General features: G+C 34.2%; 1 protein-coding gene across 3 annotated transcripts in view; it reads right to left on the bottom strand.

Moving 5' to 3' along the window:
* Positions 1-264: 264 nt before the first annotated feature.
* The window catches only part of LOC129261085 (exocyst complex component 1-like), a 37,854-nt gene continuing 13,189 nt past the window's right edge, over positions 265-24,929 (bottom strand). Inside the window, exons 8-24 of one of the 3 annotated variants that reach the window (XM_064099250.1) lie at positions 22,784-23,018; positions 22,309-22,418; positions 21,574-21,723; positions 20,815-21,072; positions 18,929-19,027; positions 16,782-16,858; positions 14,964-15,005; positions 13,509-13,544; positions 10,800-10,880; positions 10,069-10,204; positions 9,264-9,347; positions 8,798-8,951; positions 7,911-7,931; positions 7,348-7,472; positions 6,659-6,781; positions 6,137-6,208; positions 265-4,060 (exon numbers count right to left, since the gene is read on the bottom strand). In XM_064099250.1, coding sequence (XP_063955320.1) covers positions 3,908-4,060; positions 6,137-6,208; positions 6,659-6,781; positions 7,348-7,472; positions 7,911-7,931; positions 8,798-8,951; positions 9,264-9,347; positions 10,069-10,204; positions 10,800-10,880; positions 13,509-13,544; positions 14,964-15,005; positions 16,782-16,858; positions 18,929-19,027; positions 20,815-21,072; positions 21,574-21,723; positions 22,309-22,418; positions 22,784-23,018 — 1,956 coding nt within the window. In that variant the 3' untranslated portion in view covers positions 265-3,907. The remainder of the gene's footprint in view (positions 4,061-6,136; positions 6,209-6,658; positions 6,782-7,347; positions 7,473-7,910; positions 7,932-8,797; positions 8,952-9,263; positions 9,348-10,068; positions 10,205-10,799; positions 10,881-13,508; positions 13,545-14,963; positions 15,006-16,781; positions 16,859-18,928; positions 19,028-20,814; positions 21,073-21,573; positions 21,724-22,308; positions 22,419-22,783; positions 23,019-24,929) is intronic. The other 2 variants (XM_064099251.1, XM_064099253.1) reach the window with 2 other exon arrangements.

The raw sequence follows: 24,929 nt of genomic DNA, 5'->3' as shown, positions 1-24,929 counted from the left end.
AATAAAGCTAATTCAATTCCAAATGCTATCATCAGATGTGACTTGAAGCAAATTTGGCCTTTACTCTGACCACACGGTTTGCAGGAGAGCATAGTTCTGATCTAATCGCTAGCAAAATGCCGAACTTCAAATAAAATAATTTTACTTCCTGAACTTTCACATTTAATGCTAAATAAATTTTCTTTTAAAAATGTGTTGTATCAATTCATGTAGTGTTCGCCCGGCAATAACGGTATACAAAATGAACAGTCCCATACAGGGTGATTTAAAAGTTGATATCTTTTAATAATCATTGCACTTTGAGCTTAATCTACAAGATATATACATGAAGAAATATATTCTTATAACTATACTTGCATGAACATAATGTCTGTTAATATGGCATGCTTTATACATCACATGATTATTAAACATCATTTTTTGTCCCTAAAATGCTCAGTTTTCAGAATGGACATCGAATGAGCACAAATATTAGAATGGTCCCTTATAAAATAATTTAACGATGAACACAATGAACATATAATAGGATAGTTTATGAGATACAAATCAAGTCCTTGTTAATGATTCATATAGATTCTTTTTTTTAGTGCTCATGATAGGACACACTCCTTACTTGAGCAAACATGCATATGGGATACAATGTGACCTTTGACCTCTTTATCAAAACATATTCTAGGGATGAACCTGACTGTCATAGCCATAGGGCATAGTTCATGAGACCATCTTTAAATATCTTACTGATATCATCCTTTAACCCTAATTCTCCTGGGGGGGGGCCATAATGGCCCCCCCTCGACAATTTTCGCAATATATCTGCTGCGCAAAATTTTTTGACCTCGCCGCTCACTGACTTTTTACTTTCAAGTCTCGCGCAAATTTTGACACCAAATTTGTGATGCCCGGGTACGCGGTTACGACATTACGCAATATTATGTAAGTGCATGTCAGACCCAAAATTGCTCATAAACGTGATTTCATGTACAAATCCAATGCAAATTGTGTATTTAGCCTAAATTCATAAATGTATCATTATTTCTACTTTTACTGATTAAACTTAATTAGTTTTGCCTTGTTTATGATCAGAATTAAGTCTGGAATGATTTCCATCGAAAAAACAATAAAAAACAAAAAGTAAAAAAACAAAGAAATACATAAGAAATTAAAAAAACAATAAAATACATAAGAAATCCGTCTTGGTACCAGAATTTTTTTCATTCACAATTGTAAGGAATGCTAAAAAGAATATTTTTACCAAAAAATAGCATTCTAGGAGCTTTATTTAGTGAATCAGAGCAAAAAGTATGATTTCATGAATAAATTAGCATAATTAATTCATATAAAATAAAAATATATTAATTCAGTGAAATTTACCAATGCAACTGCGTAGATTATGTCATTCTCTATCATCATGCAAATTTTCATTGTGATCGCGCAATCTGCGGCCGAGATCTTAAGGGGGGCCATAATGGCCCCCCCCCCCCCCGGGAATGACCAGAATCAAAATACCCCAAGAGATTTAGGGTTAAATGTATTTCAGTAAGGCGAGATTTCTATTCAATATCTAGGTCAGAGCTGCCAACCTGAACAAGAGAATCCTAGTATCTTAAAAACTGAAAATCAGTATTTTCAAAGAAATACGATAGGACACTTAAAACTGAAACCCTGGCAATCAGTATTTTGCTTGAAACCATCAGTATTCTTCTCATTTTTCAGTACTAGTTACTGAAAATCAGTATTATTTGGTAGCTTTGATAGGTGCATCATCAAAGGCCCTGGTGAGACTAAACAAAAATTAATCCACTTAAAATGGCTGTTCGTTTTTTTAACCGGAAAGGACAAAATGACTTCATATAGTTGTACACAATCTGGAAAATAGGTATGTTTCCAGTCAAGCATAAAAGTTAGATAGATGGCCACACTAGCAAAGAAACTAGGGAAGTCCATTCCACAAACATAAAAAAAAAGAAAATAAATGTAATTTAGCAAAGGCAATGAAAATGGCAAGATATCAGTAATCAACCCTTGCTCCAATAATTCAATTAGAAAATAGAAACTTCAGGAATGAGATGTGTAAGCCTTGCTATTATATAAAATAGTCTGCCATCTTTGCAAAGTAATTAAAAAAATATCAATGTGGGTAAAGTGATTTTTTTCTTCAGATGAAGCAATCTGCCTTGAAAATCAAAGGAGCTCTATTTTGAAAATCAACATCATTTTTTATGTGAGCTGTAAGAAAATGACATTTCATATCTATTCATGAATATAAATATAGACTAATGTAAATAAAAACAGACTCCAATGAATTCTCAGATCAATGGGCCCCCTATTTGAGTTTTATTAAAACATGGTTCAATACCTGTGTATTATTGAAGTGTAGCCAAAATGTTAGATTTCGTTCTTAAATCTTTTACTCATGTTTTATTAAAAAGCGAATACACTTGCCACTAACGTAACATTTACTCCTGCAACAATGGCTACTCCTCTAATTTCTTTGAAGATACAAGGATAGGGTTGGGGTATGGTTTTTGGTTCAGAATGATGTGAGGATTAAGATATTGGTTAGGTTTATGTTTGGCTTAAGGTAGATATTTTCTGAAGAAGTTTACAGGAGCATGTGTCAAGGAGCCTACTTATCATCAATGTAAAAAGCAATTCTGTAGGAGGGCTTTCCATTACATGATCAATTTTTTGTTGCAATTTGCTCCATTCTTACTTAACTCCATGAACTGCTCAAGCAATGATAATTTGGAAAGCATGGCAAGTTTTCATATGAACGAGAAAACAAGGAAATTTATGCCATGGATATCAACATTTAAGGGGTCGAATTTACATATTTCATGGAATTTTCAATTACCCTAGATGGGATAAGGTATTTTAGGTTTTCATTTCATTTCATTTCATTTATTGGTTTTCGCAACATTTTTCATAACAAAATTCTGGACAAGAAAATACATATCTGAAACTTGACATCAAGATAATGAACAATAGTTTTGTATATAAATCCTCAAACATATCTTACATAAATGAAAATCATTAAGTGGTATTTTCTGTTACACAATAAATAGGATGGTTGATATCATCCTGTATATATCAGCATGACACATTGGTTCACTAATATGAACTCTGGTTAATCTGGTGAATTAATTTCTTTCATACTAATGAGAAGACTCTTGATAAATTTCTTGAAAAAGAAACAAAAGTTAATGGTGTGACATTACACTGTAGAGCAAAAGCTCATATAAACATATTTCTTCATAATTAAAATAAGTCATGAAAATGTACGTTTTGAATGGAAACAAAACATGACAATTTACAATTCACTGCATAGCATTTTACCCTATCTCTCACCAGCACTTCTTCATTGGTTTTCACTTTCAACATTTGAAGGGTTAAATTCAGAAAAGTTCCTTTTGTGTGTTCATCTGAGAGCCTTTACTTTCAATGGGAGCTTCACCAGGTGTCCTATGATGCATTCACTGAAAATTTGCCTTGCAGGAAAGAGAGGGTAGCTTTATCCCCCTGGGATCCATAACATAAAGCTTAGCAATTAATTGCGGGGCTAAATTTAAGATTGATCATACATAATATTCAATGCAATCAATGCAATCAATCAATTTTTCCTTGTTTTCCTGTCAATTTCCAATACTGCTTCCTTTTTCAAGTACTCAAATCATTTCTCTCTAATCGTATTGCAGTGTAACAATGTCGACTTCATATGTGTTGTATATAATGTGTTCTTTTGATTGTTTTTATGTATATATGTATTATGCAGGGCCCTGGTTGACAACAGTGTCTTAACCACTGAACAGGCTACCCTGGGTAAAGAAGACAAATAAAATAAATCATAGAATCAGCCCTACAATGGATCACTAAGCTTCATGTCACAGGGCCTTGGACACACTGAAGTCTAGTGAGACTGGGCAATGTCAGTGAAGAACTGAAGGACATCTTGGATGGTGAATTCCAGTGAGATCTTAGATCCTGGGTAGCAGCGGCCAATCATCGTCTCTATGTGTTTGTACTGACGGAGGAAATCTTCCTGCATCATTCGCCATACAACCTATAAAAAAAAAAGAAGCAGAAAGGACATTTCACAGTGCTGAATAATATTGGTAATAATGAGTCTCATGTAAACAGTTGCCTACGAGAATTTGCTGATCCTTGATTTAATCGTACTTGAATAAGAGAATCCAGACGTTTGATGTACCCATAGATCCTACTAGTTCTAGTAGGATCCATGGTATGACAATGCATCCATTATTGATTAACTCAAGAGCGGATGATAGGTACATGTATGTCTTTACATCTAGCTATATGCATTCAACTTTTCAGCAATCTTATCAATTAATACATGTAATTCATTTTCAGAAAACATTTCTCATGTTCTCAATATGTGCCATGCAATGTTTAATCTAAATACCAGATTGGAATATGTAAAGTTGAAGACAAAGTTAAAATATGACTTTATCACTTGTGTTAGAAACCAGAGAAGATACATAAACTAGAGTGGAGAATTGAGAAAGTGGTAACATTAGATGTTTCTTACTTCATGAAGACACAAATAATGTCCTCCAAGGAGTTGTTAACAGAGGTAGATTTTAAGGGAAATTATGATTGTTGTTTAACTGTAATAATAATAATAATGATAATAACGGTATATTCACCCAGGGTAGCCACTTCAGTTCCGAACACTGTTCTCCCAGCAGGCCCTGCTATTATTATTACCCCTGCTATTATTACTACTGTGAGAATGTTGCTGTAAACTAGGCCGGAGTCAAAGCATGGAAATGTTTGCAAGAGAGCAGTCCATTTTTACTAAACATACATACCCACTTGCATCTTATTGCCAATCAATAAATGCAGACAGGTTATCCCCAGTCCAGGGGACCTTTTCATGAAATTTTTCTGCATTAACAAGTTGTCATTATCCCACAGTTAATAATAATAATAATACACAGCATTTGTTATGCGCCATCTATCTAGTAACCTATTCCGAGGCGCAGAGGGATGGAGGGATTACGGGGGGAAATGCATTAAAATATTCAACAATAGTAAGAAGAAAACAGAAAGGATTTTAAATACTTTTTAAATGCTTCAAGCGATTCAATTGTTCAGATCCTTAGTGGAAGAGCATTCCAGAGAGATGGAGCTGAAGAGGCAAATGCCTTTTCTCCTAGGGTTAAATTTGTTCTCTGTACATTAAGCTGTTTGTAAGAGGAGGAACGGAGATTTCTAGCGGGAGTGTATTTTGAGATGAGGTTTTGAAGGTATATGGGGGACAGACCATGTAATGCTTTCCATGTGTGGAGTATGATTTTGAATTCTATTCTGTTAGATACGGGTAACCAGTGAAGACTTTTAAGAATTGGAGTGATATGGGTGAAACGAGATGTTCCACTGAGGACCCGAGCAGCAGAATTTTGAGCACGTTGCAGCCTGGCAAGTTGATATGATGTAGTCTTACACAATAAAGCATTGCCGTAATCAATACGAGATAATACATATGAGTGAATCACAGATGCTGCAACTTTAGGTGAGAGAGACTTCCTAATGCTATGAATATTACGTAATTGTAAATATACCATTCGGCAAGTAGCAGTAATATGTGATGACATTGTTAACTCAGAGTCAAAATGAACTCCGAGATTCCTACAACTGGACAGAGATTGTACTTCAACACACCCTATACGTATTGACTTAGTACGAATTCACTCTTATCGTCATTCAATTTCAGTTTGTTCTCTTTCATCCATGCCCTCATCAATGCAGGCTTCCGGTTTACATCTGGAAGTGGCCTCACTCAGATGGATCGAACGATGTGTAGTGTTGGGTGTCATCTGCGTAAAGATGTATACTGATGACCTTTTCATGAAAGTTTTCTGCATTAACAAGTTGTCACTATCCCAGTTACCATAGTAACACTCAGAAACCTGTGCTTCTCAGCTAACCATAACCAAGATAAGCTGTCAAATCCTGAACATATGTCATCAAATTGTTATATCTTATATTAAACTATCCTTAATTTTGATTGGCTGAGGAGCAAAGACAGATAAAACAGACTTTCTGAGATAAATCATCCTACAAGTCCTTTCAGATGACAAATATTGATAAAACATACATCTCCCTGAATACCAACCTGGACAAGATTCTCTTCTTCACAAAGTGTCTTCTCAACTTTCTTGATCAAACTCTCAAGATTCTTCTTCACCTGAAATTCAGATACAATCAAAATTTTTGAAACAAATATTGAATATCCACCCAAGGTGAAGCAATTATTCTGATGCAAAACGTGTTATAGACCTCTCCTGAGTTGGACTTCTCTCAACCTGAATAGATTTCTTTGGTCCTAATAGATTTAACTCAAGCAAAGTTACCTGTATATAAGCAAGGGTGTTAGTATGCAGCAACTAAAAACATTCTATTGAGTGCTATATAAATATTACATATTATTATCATCATTATTATAAATCTTGTAACTAAACAACATTAACTTAAAGCAAGAAAGACAACACAGGGTTTGATCTCTCTATCAATATAGACATCTTAGACTGTCTTTCTGTTTATTACACAATACACAATTATGTAAGTCTGTCTTCCTACTTTTTTAAGTTGATATTTTATGTTCATGTTCATGCTCATGTTTACGCTAATGTTTTACCTCTTTTTGTGGGTATTCCTTGATGATCTTGCGTAGTTCTTGTTTGCTGAACTGGATTTGATAACCAACCTCTTCTTCCTTCACTCCCTGAGATACAAGCACCTGAATACCTTCAAAGAAATGCTGAAAAACAAACAAAAACGATTTTGTGAAAAATAAAATACATAGGATGGAATTCATGCATTTTCTTTTATTTTTTTTTAATATACACAGGGTTCCCACAGTAATTTGAAAACAGAATTCCATGACTTATCCATGACTAAATTGCTGCTTTCCATGACTTCCTGTGACGTCCCGGGAGTTATGTAGAATTTGGGATGTCACAAAACTGGGAAAAATGAAAATCATGAACACCAATTATAATAGCAGAGTATGAGAGTTGCGAGACACTACAAACTGGAAAGCTGCCATAGCCAGGAGGCAAATGCAATTCCATGACTTTTCACAAATTTTCCAAATTCCCTGATTTTTCTCTAACTTTCCATGAACACAATTTTTTCCAGCATTTTCCAAGACTGTGGGAATCCTGTATACAACATAATAACAATCTACTCAAATTTTATACATACTACATAGAACATCCACAAGACATACAGTTAACATGTATTTCATTACAGTTGATTTCTGCTCATCAGGTATAAGCTTACCCACAATAATAGACAGTCTCTACTGGGGAGAATTGAACTTACATTGAGCTTCTCCATTGGTCTTCCTAAGGAATCTCTGACATAGGATTGTAAATGATCCTGATACTGTTGTTTGGCTTCCTTACGCTCTGATTCTAGACAGGTGATCTTCAGTCTGGACAGGACATCTGAAGAGTTGAAGGTATAGCATTATTATAATCACCAATCTTTCTTTACTCACACACAAATATCAAAGTCACAATCTTATACAAGGGCAGATATGGTCGATAAGAAATGGAATTAAAAACAAATTGAAACAGGTATCAAAGAATGTGCTCATGAATATCAAATAACCACTTTTTATTGAAATAAATGCTGATATGCTGGTAGAAAGCATTCAAATAAAAGATATTCATAAACCATTTAGACCTGTTTGGTAGTCAATCTACATGTAAAATGCAAATCCATATGTGTATACTACTTATTCATGAAAAAGCTTTTATATAAAATCATCACTTGCAACAAGTTATATACTGTTGTGAAATATTGAAAAATTTCATACCACTTTACCCTATTTTATCCTATAAAGTACAATCTTCAATAAATATTTACATTAAAATACTCACCGTGAAGATGATGGAAGTTTTCTGTAGAATAGTTGGAAAAAAATTGTGAAAAGGTCAAACAAACAAGTTATGCTCCATCTTTTGAAATACTTTTAAATTTTCTTATAATAAATTCAAGTGGAGAATATAAGTAAAGATTAATAAATATGATCATATGATGACTTCATCTTTTGAAATGTTGATTTAATTTGAAGCATTTTGTTCATCTGGCTGAAGGCCAATCAATCATGGGGCTTTATTTTACAATCAATTATCAATCACACACAAAAAATACTGCAATGTATCTGTGAAAGCAGTACGAATATAAAATATTAAGCTTTGTGTAACCTGGGGGCCATTTTTTATAAAGCTGTTTGTAAGTTAAAGGACAAGTCCACCCCAACAAACAGTTGATTCGAATAAAAGAGAAAAATCCAACAAGCATAACACTGAAAATTTCATCAAAATCGGATGTAAAATAAGAAAGTTATGACATTTAAAGTTTCGCTTAATTTCACAAAACAGTTATATTCACATCCTTGTCGGTATGCAAATGAGGAGACTGATGAGGAGATTGAATGACAGAGGTCACTTTGCGCATAGCCAGATAGCAGACTGAAATACTATGGAGGTAAATGCTGTGGTCATTAATGTTTTTTGTGCAGGATTATAGTACTGTCTTTTTGTATTTCAAACAATTTACAACATATTTTTCTACATCAATGTTCTAAACACCGGTTGAGAAAACGGGTATTCATGAAAGAACAAAGCATTACATTTTCACTAGAGAATACACATTACCATAATCAATAACACATTGCATTATCATTTTACAAACTTAGTTGAGAGTAAACAAAAAAATGCAAAGGTTTCATGGAAATAATGGGAAACATGGGAAATATATTTACCAAAGATGATGACATCACTGGGTGTCTTCTGATGTTCCAGGGCTACTCTATGGATGTTCCTAAACTGGGCCAGGACCAGCTTACTATAAGCCTTGTCTAGGTTTCCTCGTAAGTCTGATCCCTTGAACACAGACTCTGCTTGACATGCAAATGTCTACAAAAAAAAGAAAAGAAAAGAGAATTAGAGTTTTGCATTAGTGCTGGCTTTCATTTTTTTAAATCTATCCTATTGCAAAAATGACAACTCAATACAGAAAATTAACGAACTAATACAATTTATAGCTAAATTGCAGAGGCAAGACTTAACTATTTCCATATCCCACACCCTCTCCAATCACCATCACTAAAAACACATATTCCAAATATTACTGTAGAACAGTTAAAATAATGGAAGCAATTAGTGTGATCGTCTCTGAAATAATTCCTAGTATACACACTTTCTTAATGAAGAGAAGGGAAAACAAACCTCAAATTCTTTGACAAATGGAAGAATGCCGCATTTACTCTTCTTGGATATCCTTGTTTCCTCTACAGAGCGAATCAAATTATCCTGAAAAGTAAATGACAGAAAGAGAATCTATCAAAGGATGTATCATGGTAAAAATGTGACATTTATACAGATGAAACAAACCAAAGTAGAAAAATTGTTCTATACATGCATTTCTAAACACTATCATTACAAAGAAGAGATGATGGTAAGGTAACTCTTTGTAGGTCAAATCTTTTGGTACAACAGAGATCTTACACAAAATGCAACTTAAAAGTGTTGTATAACACCAACGAACGTAGAGGGCAGCAACACTGCCGTGTGTTGCTGCCCTCTACATTCGTTGTGTAACATGTTTTGCATGATCAGGGGAGTGTTTCACAAAGATTTAAGTTTGACTTAGAGTCACAGTTAAATTCCCAGTTGCGTGCTGCACGCAACTAGGATTTCCGTCCGTTTTCAGTGATTGCGGAAAATCACTATCCCTACGTGCAGTGTATAAGGCATCATCCCCACTGGTCAAAATATGCAAAGAGGACACGCGATACTGTGCATTAATCAATGAAATTGCGCAGTACATATCATGTGCACATCAGCATTTAAGCAGGACTCTATCAAAGTCACACTTAACTCTAAGAAACATCCCCCAGGTCTAAAAAATTAATCAAATGGCTGTACATTTTCTGTAGAGGAGGGATTGAGTAAGCTTAACTATCATTTCGTGTTGCATAGAACTGCATTTGACCTGACCTGCGCAGTGAGTGGCAGGGAGTGTGGGACTCACCATGTACTTGTCAAAGTTACGTTTGACTTCTACCAGGCAGTTGGCCATGATGATACTGAAATAAGAGGCTGATTTAGCTTGTGTTTCACTAGACATCACATGAGGGCTAATTCTCACAAGCATGTAGACTGAGTTACTAGGGCATTAAAGAAAAAATTCAAATCATATCATTAGAAAACAAGATAACCTAACAGCGAACATTAAATTCTCAAAAATTGCAACTTTAACCAAAAAATCCATGCTCTTAATTACTGTCTTATTTTTTTTCTTATTTAACAATTTCCTTTGATTTTTATATGTTTTATATTTTATATCTGTTGATGGAATGAAATCTATTTTTTTCAATTATTTCCAACGTCAAATAACCTAAAAAATATGACTGACTCACATTTTTGTCTTCAAAATCTACATGTTCATTAAATATCATCTAACTTTTACAATAAATAGTGTGAAACCTGGTCGCATGAAAATACAATTACAAACCATTACTTCCTTTCCCCAATTAAATCTGATGGCTTTTCATTCAATAAAAGGAACATGTGAAAGGACAGAAAAAGTTACAAAATCAAATAAGAAAACCTGTATACTAAGGCATAATTTGACACATTTTATATCGGAAGCAACAATCACTTGAGTTTATTACCTATCTTAAACCATTGTTCTCAGCATGTTTCAATTTGGGACCCCCCATATGGCTTTCCATAATACAGAATTCAAAATGGCTGACTTACAAGTTATCCATCCTCTCAGAGAATGTAACAAATGACTTGAATTCTGGCTCTAAACACTGGAATAGCTCTCCCATCACCTTCCTGTTTGAGATTAACAAATGAAAGAATATAAAAGAACATAAAAAGGTTATTCAACAACAAGTCCAATTTTATATTCACAGGGGGAAACTTTATGCAAGAAGTGGAAAAAGCACATATACTAAATTCATAGGGTGTAATTGAATGTGTTCTGCTTAAAGTGTGGTGCTTCATCCTGCTATACTCCTGATTTATATTATCAATTTCCCATTTCGATCCTAATCACATTTGATCTTTATAGAGAGAGGAAGGTACTGAGTCTGAGCTCAACAATAGGAAAGATAGATTTTTGGATCCAAAGGGGAATAATACAAGTAATATCAGTTTTCACGATGCTGTTTATACACAAATAAAGGGAATATTAAAGAAGTAGAATAATTCTGAAAACAATGTACATATATATCAAACTTATGACAGGAAAGGTTTAACTTTTACTACATCAAACCTTTGAGGATTCTTCCAAAATAATGTTTTCAAATGTAATTGTTTGGTAAAATTATTTACCGGTAATCAAATCTTAAATGTAATCATTTGGTAAAGTTATTTAATCAAATCTTATTTGCAATGTGTGGAATAAATCAATATTGCAGAATTTGAAATCCATTTGTCAAACATTAAAAGGTCTCTGTATTCAAGTTAAATACAAATGGAAAGCTGCATTAAATTAGCCAAGAAAAATAAATGATAACTTAAATCAATATTGTTTTAAAGTTTAGTCAACATTTTCTGAAGATATTCTAAAAAACAAACAAACACACAGAAAAAAAAAATTGCAAAAAAACCACAATAAGAAGAACAAGGAGAAATTAATTCTTGGAATAGACCAGTTAAGAAAAAAATCCAGTCCAGTACACATGGATAGGCTTTTACTTCAAAGATAGAACAGTAAACACCATTGGTAACTACAAAAGCTATCTGGATACATATATCTATAAAGTTTGGTGGAAGTGTAGAACAAAAGTAAAAAAGATAGAAATATAAATGCAAATATACAGATATACTAAAGTGCATGGTTACAAACACAATCTTCTGAAAATAAATAAAACAATAGTACCCTGCATAGAATGGCAGAAACAGTAAAATTCAGAACAGCAAAAAATGAAACTTGTTCATTTAAATTCATAGAATTTGATAACAGTTTCACCAGAAATGAATGAAAGCAAACACTAAAAATTCTAAGAAACTTTATTTATGTATAGATGCAGCTATTCATATCAGAAGACAATGAGACCATGATAGATAACATGATGAAGAAAGTGTCACAGTGATAAGGGCCCAGTAACATAATGCTTAGCAATTGATCATAGTGTTGACTTTACGATTGATCATACACAATATATCAATAAATCAATCATATAAATCATCCCAATGATCAATCACTAAGCTTTATGTTAAGGGAGCCTCATTACATGTATCTACAAGGTGACACTATTGCAGATATAGATGACAAGTGTAAACAGAGAATGAAGAACGCATAATGCTAGCTACATGTACATGTATATCCCAACCACCACCATATGTGAAAGGAACACGCTCACAGGGATTCTCGTACAAGAGTGAGCATGCATAATAACTGCAGATTGAAAGAGAGGGGATTGAATAAGAGCAATAATCCATTGTGATTTCTAACAATTGTAATAGCTGGAATCACAATGGCAACATTAGGCCAAATGCAAGCCTACCAACCTGTAAATATACAAAATAGGAGTTATTCATTAAACAAAATAGGAGTCACAGCATATTTCCCATAGATGACTGTACATAATATATAGACAGAAAAAGGGGTTTTCTTTCCCTATATGATATAATGTATATTAAAAGTTTACCCCAAAAGAAGTAACTTTTTTTTAAGGAATAGTTGGCAGGCCTGCAAATGGCAAATCACCAGAGTATTTTAACTCAATGATAAGCATTTCTTTAGGTTTTGAGAATTAAGATCTCTTGATCTCTCTAGGAAATTTTCAACTTGATGATGATACATGTATTTCAAAGCCTCTATTTTCTCCTAGTGAGGAAGAGAGACTGCCCCCTTTTCAATGTTTTTCATCAATGAATAAAATGTACATCTAACTTGGGCCATGTCAATTAGGGAAACTACGTTCATCGTTCAAAACTTACTTTCTTCTTCTGTTTTAGGCAGAGCATGTGCTTTAAAGATTTTTTTTTTTCAATTTTGAAGCAACCCATTATACCCAAAAAAAGAAATTCTACCCCCAATGCCATTCTACTGCTAACTGGAATCTATCATTAGGCTTTCTAAACTACTCACAGAAATACAACTTGCTATTATCCCTCTTTGGTTACCATAAACAAATTGCTTGATTTAAACTTTGTCTAATCAACCACAGTACAACATCTACACAGATAATTCTAAGTGGAGAGAAAATAACAATGTAGGAAAGAAATTCTCCACTGTTGGTCCATGAAGAAAAGTGACAGGGCAAATAGTTAATCAGTTAAAATAGTTAAGATGTGCTTCTTACTAGTCTACAAGGTGTTTAAATAATCTGGGAGTGAACAATTTAATATTGAGAGAAAGCACACAAGGATCTAAAGAGGCAAGTACATGTAGGTATAGCACACTAATATACAGCAAATAGAATAGTTCTGCAGCTACTGCTAAAATGTTACCTCATTCCATGCGTAGTCATCTTTCCATCAACATCACTTTTGAAAGTTTGGTTTCACGAAAATGCAAATAAAATAAAGGACTTGAAACGACTATAAAAACAAGTTCTTCCACAGCATACTCATACTGCACTGTGCATATTTACATAAATTTTCATATCAAAATCAGAGAGGGAGAAATAAATGATGGATATATCAAAATGATGATCTTTGAAAGAAGTGTGTGGCCAAAAGAGGAATGTGGATAAATACATATATCAAGCAAAGCAAAGCTGAAATGGTTGAAAATGTCTGAATTATATCCATCACATGCAAACAGTAATTTCAGTCCAGTGATCTGATATATTTCCATAATATACAGTTAAGATTTCTAAATGTAATTTTATTCAATAATACATTTTCTCCATTGCGACTTTCATGAGCTCACTTCAAAAAAACTAAAACCAATTAGACTACCTAATGCATACATCTTAGTTATAATAAAGTATCTACACTTGTGAAAGTTAGAACAGTTTTAAAATTTGTTATTGTTTTATTCAAAGCTACAATCAGTGATCTTCAACATATTATAAAGCATTAAATTTATTATGCAAAAGTGTTATTAGACTAACCTAAATTTTTGTTTTTTTGCACAGTGTTTTTATTTCAAGCGAATATGTTTGTATCTTAAGATAGTCAATATCTATGAAAATGTGCAAGCATATAATTGGAGAATTAAAATTAAAATTTTATCATGAATATATATAAATGGAAAAAAATATTTAAAAAAATAAGCAAGGAAATCATGAGGGAGAAAAATGGATCGAAAGCAGTGTCCAGCCATGAAGTATGTATACAAATGACATGTTAATGTATATAAAGCGAATGTATCAATTCCTTTATATTGGCATTCAAATAATGCAAATATTTTGTAATGAGTATTGGAAGTGATAAGAACCAATCAGTTCATAAAGATAAAAGGATTAAATTGTATCATTAATAGAGTACTATGCAATGGCATCACAAAATCTTCTCTTGCATTTGAGGTTTTGGATACCATTTCTTGGTAGATCATGATGAAATACATCCACTGCCTGTATGGGGGGGGGGGATCCATCCATGGGGCCCAAAAATGTGGCTGCATGAACACCGACTAAACCCCATCAAAATCAGTGAAAATTTGCATGGTTCCAAACAGTCTCAAACCAGGCCAAATTACAGTGATTTCAGCAGGGGCTTATTAGTTATTAGGCATTCATAATCATGAAAGTGATGAAATGAAAAAAAAAGAAGATTTTTTTATGATATCACACTTTATCATCATACTCTATACCAAAACAATCTATTCAAAGAATCTATTTATCAGCAATTGACTCTCTGCACAATTTAATTCCATAACACTTGAAGAAAAATATATTGAACAAATAAATTTCAAACTCGGACAGAGAATAATACAAAACCCTGTATGTTCAATCTTACCTGAGGTCAGGATTTAATGCAAATGCAACTCCTTTCCTTTCCCTAGAGAAAAATAATAAAATCTCACAAATGAGCTTTACAAACAAAAGCACTATTGAGAGACGAAATCATAAATAAAATTAAATCATATACTATACAACTGGGTAAAATGAAGTAACTTAATTCAGAGTAAAGACAGTTATTACTATTAGGAGGGAGTTTGTTATTTTGATATACATATGTGACACTTACTTTAGAATGAAATGAGTTCAAAATATTATGAAATCAGAAATCATAATACACAAATGAATAATATAGGACAATGAAAAGGTTCAGGAGATCAACTGATGATTTAAGAGAGAAGTTAGATTTCCATGGGCTTAGATTATATCAATATACTGAAGTTCTACATCATGTGATATACTACCACCATTTATTATAACCATTGGCAGCTGGCCCAAATACAAATTGTAGCCTCAAATGAAATGAAAGGGGCAGAGGCAGGTAGAGGAAAAAACACTGGTTAGAAACATCAGGGAATGAACTGGCTAGGTATTAAAATGACCAAAAAAAAGTACCATGTAGACAAAAAGAGGGAACGGAGAAAGATGGTAACTGATAATGTGGATTAGAGGGTGTTATATTACCTTGTGTAAACTCAGAAGTTATATCACTATGATATACTGTTTACCTAGCAAAATCCAATGCCAAGATCACAGCAATCATCACTTTTTTACCCTTCACTTATCCGGTAAATGATTTATTTAAAAAATAACTTGATCAGCAATGATCCGGTGTGTTGGCTCAGTCGGTAGAGCGTTCGTCTCACAAACGGAGATTGGGAGTTCAAACCCCAGCCGTGTCAGACCAAAAGACATAAAACATGGGAGTTGCTGCTAGCCTGTTTGGCGTTAAATGAGTTAAGGGATAGAGCCTTGTCAATCTGGCGCTGCACAGAGGCTCCTGGGCCCACGATCAATTGGGCAAAGCAAATTTTCTGAGCATTTCATTTCATGTCTATCTCGAACAATAAAGTATGGATTAATGGATTTATTCCTAAATTGGCATAATATTTTCTTTTATTATTGCAAATTCCCTCTAAATGCAAGAAATTTGCCACTTAATGTGCAAAATTGATGATTGTTAACGCATCTCCATTTAATTGAAAATTCAAGGAAACAAAAGATTATAAATATAAATATCTGATGCAATACAAATGGGCACAGTAAAAGTCTGATTATTTTACTCTTATTTCATTTGTCATTTCCAGTGCCTATATCACAAAGTTTTGGGCTACAAATATGTTCACTATGTCCTAAGTGAGTAAGAGGGACTCACATTGTTACAAATAAGAATAAGTCATCAATCTGCAAAATCACGATAACCTGGAATCACAACAGACAGGTTAATACAAGTCATCAAAATACAAAACTCCAAAACTATTTATAGCTTATTTTCATTGTAGAGAATGGGTTACACTCAACTACGGGTGAACTGAGACTTCTGCATCAATATTCAGGTCTGTGCCCTTCTGCAGTCCATCCGTCTATCCATGTAGGCAATCAGAACCAACAAATAAAGACATCCACTTACAGTGTCCTGACCATGAATAAAGCAAAACCTTCACAATAAAACACTGACCAGGAGACAGGTGTTTCACAAAGAGTAACCTTGACTGTGTACAGCAAGAATGTGTCAAGCAACATTGTGTACACGGTATCAACGCAGGTCTTCTGAATCTTATGCAGGAATATGACGTGCAAAGGTGTTCTGAATTGCTTGACTGGAGATAAAAATGAGAGTTACAGTAGAAAGGTAGGTATGGATAACATTTCTTACTCATGGTTGTCTTGTTTCTTGTATCTGCTGAATGTACCACCATCCACCTGGTCAGCCATGGGGAAGTATTCAGCATCCTACATGTTAAAGATAAACAAAGAATACAAGACAAAGAATGACAGAGAGAAAGAGAGTGGGTGGGGGAGAAAGAAATAACTTTATGCAAAATAGATAGAATATCCAAAAATAACACATACTAATTTACTATACAGTGCGTATCAAAAAAAAGTTTACACTTTGAAAAAGCCCTGGGAATTAAAAAATATACAACATGTGGGTAATTTTTTCACATATAATCTTGGGTTTGGGTCTCATCTATCTAATGAAAGTAAAAGTTTTGACAGAATGTTACACTTGAGTGAGCACTGTCCAATTTTGTAAAGCTCGCAGAAATCTGTTTGCGCAGAAATGCTCGTTTTCACGCTGTGTCAAGGGGAAAGGGCGAAATCAAACTTACCCTGCAAAACATTTCTCATACATTTCCCTTGCACCTTTAGTCAATTGAAATAAAACGGATACATTCCAGCATTTTGTAACAATTTTGCCACCCAAATTGAAATTTCAACACTTAGTAAGCACAACCTTTACCCTTTTGTGTGCCAGCTGGATCTGAGGATATAACTGAATCTGAACAAAAGTTTATATCAGACATCACCAGCATTTTTCACTATGTTTGTGTCATTAAAGTGGGTTTACATTTCATTTTTAATTTGATACTTGCTTGACAATGATTAATAAAATGAAAATGAAGCCTAAGCCATTTCATGTAAATCACAGCTCAGTGTAAAGCAAATATCGTCAAGATGGCCTCGGTGTGTGGGGGAGTGGGGTGGGGCGCAATGCACTCTTTGAAGTGTTTTGGGCAAGGAAACAAGTTTAAAAAGGTAAAAGATATCATCAAATCAATTTTACTAGCTAAATTCCATGTGTTCTTCATGATTAAGGTCTACTTTTATTCGCATAACTATTTCCAAGTTCTGCGCAAATCATTTTTCACTAACTTTTCAAAAGTAAGTGGTGCTCACTCAAGCGGAAATATTTTTCGACAGTTATATCGTCATTCGCTTAAATGGATCTGTACCAATGTTAAAATGTGGAAAAATCTTCAAGATATTACAAATATATAATTTTACAGGATTTTTTCTAAGTGTAAACTTTTTTTTTATACGCACTGTATTCATGTAGCAAGGGGTCCTAAAGCAACGCACCACTCATCGCGCATGCAATTTCAATTGAAAAATGCACACTCTGTGTGTGAAACTGTGACTGCAGAGTGACAAACGATTCCTATTCAATTTTTTCTACAGAGGCTGCAATAAATCACTAAATGCAGAGAAAACCAGCAACTCTGGAATTTTGGTGTTGTATACACTTTAATTTAATATTTTCCTCTAATAATATTAACATATTTTAGAAATTAAGGCATAGGAAATACTATTTCTTTGCATGATACATCGAGTGCATAGCTTTAGGACCCCTTCTACAACTGGCAGCAAAATCAAGAAGTGTTTGGAAAACATTTCAGGATTTTTCGTATTAGTGAGTTTTGCAATATTTTCTTCTTGGGTAAGGATCTTAAGAATATTTACCACTAATAAGTGAAAAATAATTTGTTTAAATATTATAATTGGCATAATTTTTATCGTTTGTAAACAAAGTGTGTAGCTTTAGGTGCCCCATCATACAGGAAATAATTTTTCTGGTATTGCATTGCAATTTGCTCATGTTTTAAAGACTGCTACACAAAAAGTCTTTTGTGAATCAGATTTTTTTACATAGATCTCGGTTGACAGCATTTCTCTTACGACCAACAATGGTAAGCAAATTTGGCAAGCAAAATTATTCCCTGATGTACATCAATTACATTAAATCAATAAAACAAGATTTATACTTCATAAATGTGTCTTCAACTGTAGAGTTACAAGGACAGGGAATGAGATGCAATTGAGATATTGAAAAATATAAAGTCTCTCAATTGAAATCATTTTATTTTTAGTATACAGGACTCCTTGATTATAGTGGTAGAGTGATACATGTTGCCAAAAGTTTTTACAAGTATAAAACCTGTATTGCTTTTCAACTGCTAGACTTCAGAAAGTTTTGACATTCAACAATCTACTCCATTCATGGAAACACAATCCACTCACCATGCCTTCTGTATCCAAACCATAGCCAAAGAACTTGGTACAGAAATCTTGCTCTGAGTTGCACATAGGTTGAATCTCATTTAAAAGCTGGGTGAAAACCTGCACATAAAGAAATATATTAAAGTCTTAAGCCAGTGTCTTCTGGTTGATTGATTTATATTTACTGCTGTAAAGCAATATCTAGAAGTTTAAAGAAAAGCAGAACAAAAAGGAGCAGAAAAAATTGGAGAACAAAAAGAAGAAAAACTGAATAAGAAAACTAGGGGGAAAAATGGGGGAGAGAAAAAAAAACGCAAGAAAATCAGGAACAAAGAAAGAGGTGGGAAAAGAAAAGTAAGGAAAAAAAATGAGGGTGGTGGCAGCTAATGATATTAGACAGGAAGAAACAAATAGGGGTCCCCCAGTAAACATATAAACCAATAAACAATTTAGACACTAATACCACATTTCAAATTAATATATTTTCCTCTTCTTTAAATATTCAATGGCAAAAAGAAGCTGCTGAAAACTGCTTATCTAATAAAAGAGAGCCAATGGAGTAAATTAGAAAGTCAAAAGGGGCCTAAGCTTTCGATCCCAGCAGAATCTTCGGCGGAGGCAAATATTCAGTCACATGCTGAAATCATTTATTATCAGGTTTTGTGCATTACAATGGTTATGAATAATAGCTAGTAAAGTCATAAAGTATAACATAAGTCATAAAAAGTAATAGTATAACATAAAGTATATATAAAGTCATAAAGTAAAACAATTATTCAATTTTCAAAGTGATACAACTTCCAGTAATGTAAATATAATGTGATTTTTACACTGCACATGACATTAAATTAAATTGTGTTAAAAGGGAGAAAGAGAGTGAAGGGAAGAAATAATGTTAGGTCAATCAACTTTTGAGGGTCATTAATTGGCAGGTCATATATTACACAGGAAATTCTTGTGGGTAATTTACTTCATAGGATCTATGAAACTTACATAACAGGTGTGTAACCATAGAAACCTTGTAAATTACAGGAGATGAGAAATCTACAAGAAATATCTGGGAGTACATTTTGTGGCTGAATCTGTAAACAAGGAGGAATGTAATTTACTAATATTCTTGAGCCATTTAAAGCTGAAGATCATTTTCAGGCATTGAGCAAATTATATAAGAAAAAGCTTCTTCTTGCCTCCAACTCCTCTATTAATTGATCTTATTGTTCTTCTTTTCCCCTCATTCTTCTCTCTTCTCTTCTCTATTCTTCCCCTCTTCTCCTTTGCTTCTTTCTTCCTTCCTCCTCATCTTCTTTCTTCTCCTTCTTTTCTCGCTTAATGCCCTCCCTCCCTCCTTCATTTCTTTCTTTCATTCATTCTTCCTACCTTCCTCCTCCTCCTCTTCTTTCTTCTCCTTCTTCTTATTCCTTTTTCGCTTAATGTTTTTCTTCCTCCCCATTTCTTTCTTCTTTCTTTCTTTCTTTCTTCCTCCTCTTCTTTCCTCTCCTTCGTTTTTTTGCTTAATGTTCTTCCTCCTCCCCATTTCTTTCTTTCTTTCTTTCTTTTTCTTCGTTTTCTTTTTCTCCTCTTCTTCCTTCTTCTTCTTTTCCAACTTTTTTTTTCTATTCCTTCCCCTCCCTTCTTTTTTTTCTCAATTTAATATTACTCCTCCTTTTCTTCTATCCCACAATTTTCTACTCCATATCGTCCTCTTTCCTCCCTCCCTTACCTCCTCCTTCTTCTTCCTTTCTTTTCTTTTTTTTCTCCTTGCATAAGCTCCCCTCTTCTTTTTCAAAATATTTTATCCTCTCCAATTATTCATTCTCATTTTCCCTCTCCCCTATTTTGGGGGGGGGGGGACACACAATTCAACTAATGATACAAACATGAAAACAAAATCCTAAACCCCAATTCACCATGTCAAATTTCTGTTTCTCATTGAGGTCCGTCTCCGCTGCTTTCAGGTTGGCCGAGAACTCCTGGAGTGATAGGGTACTGGCCTTGGTCCTAGTCCCACTCCTGGATGGTTCTGGGGTTGAACTGCCTTTATCCCCCTTCAGACCAAACTTCTTGATATCAGTAGTCTTTCCTTTCATCATGACAGCCTGTCTAGCTCTCTCAAAGAAGTCCTTCAGCTCTCTCTCATAGACCTTCTTTAGGTTGTCTGTGTAGATCTAACAAAGACAGAACAGGGAGAGGAAGAACAAAAATAGTTCAAAATTTAAAAGTGTTTATTCTTTCAGAATCTCTCTCATAGACCTTCTCCATTACTTGGCGAACCTGTCCCCATCCTATGTTGGGCAAATATATTCCATCCAACATTTAATAATTTATATAACTATTTTGGAGTATTAATTGCTCACATCTATTATTGAATATTTTCATATGTTTACATATATATATACATACAGTGGTGCTAAAAAGTTAGTGAACACAGCAGAAAATGAACAATATTTAATTGTGAAATTGGGTGACAGAAATTTTTACATTAAAAAAAGTTTGTTTCTCTAGGTTCGCCCGACATTGTAGTGTTGTTGTCTACATTTAGCACTCGGCATGAAGGAGTGCATTTTGTGAAGGGGTTCACTAACTTTCTAGCATCAATGGTAAACTTGTAGCTCCTTTCATTATTTTAAAATAAACCATTCAATGTTTAATATCTCCTTACAACTTACTTTTCCTAGTTGCTGGAAACTTGTGCGATCTGCCTTCCTAAGCCACTGCATGAGTTCAGCATATGGAATGAGATCTCGATGGAAAGTAAAATGCTTAGGAAGGGTCAGTCTATTACCTAATGTAAGCATCATTTCACTCATGTCTGCACCCTGCAATCAGAAAAAAAATGATTTAGTATAGTTCTCGTAAATCTTTTATCAATAATTCATAAAGTTGAAAAGTAAATTAAATATGATAGAAGATTAAAAAACTGATTGAGACCTGGAGCTAAATACATGTCAATCGGTACAGATTATAGTAAAAAGGTCTTTAAAATTCTACTTGAGATTCCAAAATATTTGCTTTTATGCATGGAATGTCTTGACATATAGAATGAAACAAATCAAATTTGTACAAATTGTTCTCATAAATTACTTTCTAATGCATATCATCTATAGATTACATCTAAAAGGAAATGACATAAACAAGATATTACATTTGCAATTCATTTCATACAAACTAATGAATTTTCATGATATCGGGCACTGGTGCATAGAAATTACTATTATTGTATCGTTCCTATCCAATGGTAAATTACCATAATAGTAATTTTCATGCAATGAGGTCCTCCAGTCATGAATCAATAATTGCAAATTTTAGCACTTATGATTTTATGCTAAATCGAAACATAAGTTCATTTCCCACCTAAAGCTATCAATTTTCATTTCATCTTTTTTTTTTCACTGTATTCTTACCTGTTGTATAAAAATGTTATTGAGATGTATGGCAAGCCTTTGTGCAAATTTCTCCTGTAGATTAGTTAAGAGTTCTCTTTGTTCTACCACTGCCCTCATCTTACCAAGACCTGCAGTAAAAAAATAAAGGGAAAATATTTTTTAAGAATAAAAAATAGGAATAATATTCTTTCTACGAGCAAGGGTTTGGGAAATCCTTAATCAAAGTTTAATACTGTTTTGGTGGCAAATACCATAAACTGACAAAACATTATCCAGATCAGCTCAATATTTAGCTAATATAAAGATCCACAATTAATAAAGCCAAGTATTTTGTAATGTACTTTGAATTAAAGAAAGCATGAATTCAGTAGAAATAGCTACATGTACTAATTTACTAAATATAATTTTTTTCCATTTCCACAGTCCTATATCAATGAATACTCAATTCAGTTAATTCATGTCAAATTCAACAGTTTCTACAAATAACACACACCAGGTAGAAGCTCTGCATCCATCTTCTCCTGCAGAACCTGAGCTGCAGCAGTACAGTCCATGATGCCTTTGGGTGATCCTAGATCCCTGTCCAGGAGAGCTAACTGCTGCTGGTGAGGCATGTCTAGCTTCTGCATGATGGTCTCTACAGCAGTCAGAAGCTGACCGTGATTCTGACTCTGGATCTGGATCATAGAATCCTTCTGCTCCATGATCTCCATGTGGACCCGCACACCCTGGAGACAGGGAAAAAAAATTATAAAACAAGAGGCTGTTTCAGAAAGCTGTTTGTAAGCATGACCTTATGCATGACTGATGACTCTTTCTGGAGCTAAATGGAATACCACAAATTACCTCATCATGGGAGTGCATTTCCAAACCTCAACATTTGAAAAATATTACATTTTCCAGACAGTGGCTCAACATTTGAAAAATATTACATTTTCTATTCAGTGTCTTGTTACAAATGAGATGTTAACGTAATATCCAGAGAGTATTTTCAAGTTTTACCCTATTCCGATCCTTCCTTGCATTTGTTTTTCTTCTGTTTTTTCCCCTCAGGCGTGGAACCGGAGGGGGGGGGGCAACTGCTACACAAGCCCCCTATCTGTATGTCAGTATTGCAAATAATTTTGTCAAAAGAGCCTTATATCACATATGGACGACCTGACTATATAGTGCCTTGAGTAACTACCTACAGCAGGAGAAGGCATATAAACATGAGGAACAGTAATTGCTTTATCATGATATTAAAGGGGAATCCAACCCAAATAAAAACTTCAGAGGAAATAGAAAAATCAGACAAGTTGATAGGTGAAAGTTTGAACAATATGGGACAAACAATAAGAAAGTTATGAATTTTTTAAAGGTGCAAAAATTGGTAATCACTATACCCATGGAGACTTCAAATTGGCCGCATACGTGATGTCATTATGATGTAAGGCAATGGCTACTCTTCCAGGTACTTCACATAAAATGGCTAAAATGTCATTATTTTCAAAATTTATACTTCAAATTATATTTTTACTTCAGGACATAAAACAATCTACTACCTGGGTTATATTTAGATTACTGCCCCAGGGGAATGGGCTTAGGAGAAAACCACAAATCCCTGATAATTAAGTCCATGGCCTATGGTAAAGTTGTCCTTTCCCCTTGTCGTAATTTACTTACCCAGTTGCCAATTTGAAATCTACATAATCTTAGGGATCTCAATTTTAAAGCAGCCATAACTTTCTTATCGCTTGCCCGATTTATTTTTTTAATTTTCACCATTCTGTTTTCTTGATTTTTCCCCTTTCCAACACAACATTTATGACCAAGGCTGGGTTCCCCTTTAAACTGGAGATAAATTGAAAACATGAAGGGAAAAAAAATCAAAGCCCTACTTAAACCTCTGTACATGTTTGCTCCTCTGTTCTATCTTTTTGTGGATGACACGCATAAAGAATTTTAGATTTAACAGACTAGCCCATGACACAGAATCTTCTCCCATTAACATTATCATCCATGTTCATATGGATGAGAAATCTAAAGCTCCCTGATGACTGATAAAGAGAACATACCGTATTTTCCGGTGTATTAACCGCACCTTTTTCCGTCGGGGAAAACCTCGAAAATGGGGGGTGCGGTTTATACACGAACACAGAGAAATCCGACCTCAGAAACTTGATTGACTTGACGAAAATTTAGCATATATAATGAATGTGTGACATGTTTGAAACGTGGACTTGTAAAAAGAATGAAATAAAACTCACTTTACATCATCTCTGTCTTTCTCTTTTCATAATTTAATGATTTTTGTCGTGGCGTTCGCGGGACGGCCAATCCATGTTCGGTGTGCGCTCCTCGGTAGCACCTGCCAGTGCCTGCTGGCATGGCTGGCCGGCGCTGGGCGCGCCGCAGCCTAGCGACAGGGAAACTGAAGGCGGAGCGTCGCGCAGTACCGTAGACGTAGTTAAGATTTTACCCTCTTCTGTTTGACCGATCTGCTAGTGTAATTGACAGCTAATGTCATACCTCTAATACTGAACAGTAGGGCACTAAATTTTAAAGCTGCCTACTATCGCTTTTCCAAACCAAAAATAAGAAAAATCCCAGAAAGAAACAGAAATCTTGCTCGAGGCCTTTCTAATGTGCAGCTAACT

This window comes from Lytechinus pictus, chromosome 5, assembly GCF_037042905.1.
Source record: "Lytechinus pictus isolate F3 Inbred chromosome 5, Lp3.0, whole genome shotgun sequence".
Lineage (NCBI taxonomy): Eukaryota > Metazoa > Echinodermata > Echinoidea > Temnopleuroida > Toxopneustidae > Lytechinus > Lytechinus pictus.
The sequence above is the reverse complement of the archived record's forward strand: the minus strand, read 5'-3'. Positions and strand labels throughout refer to the sequence as shown.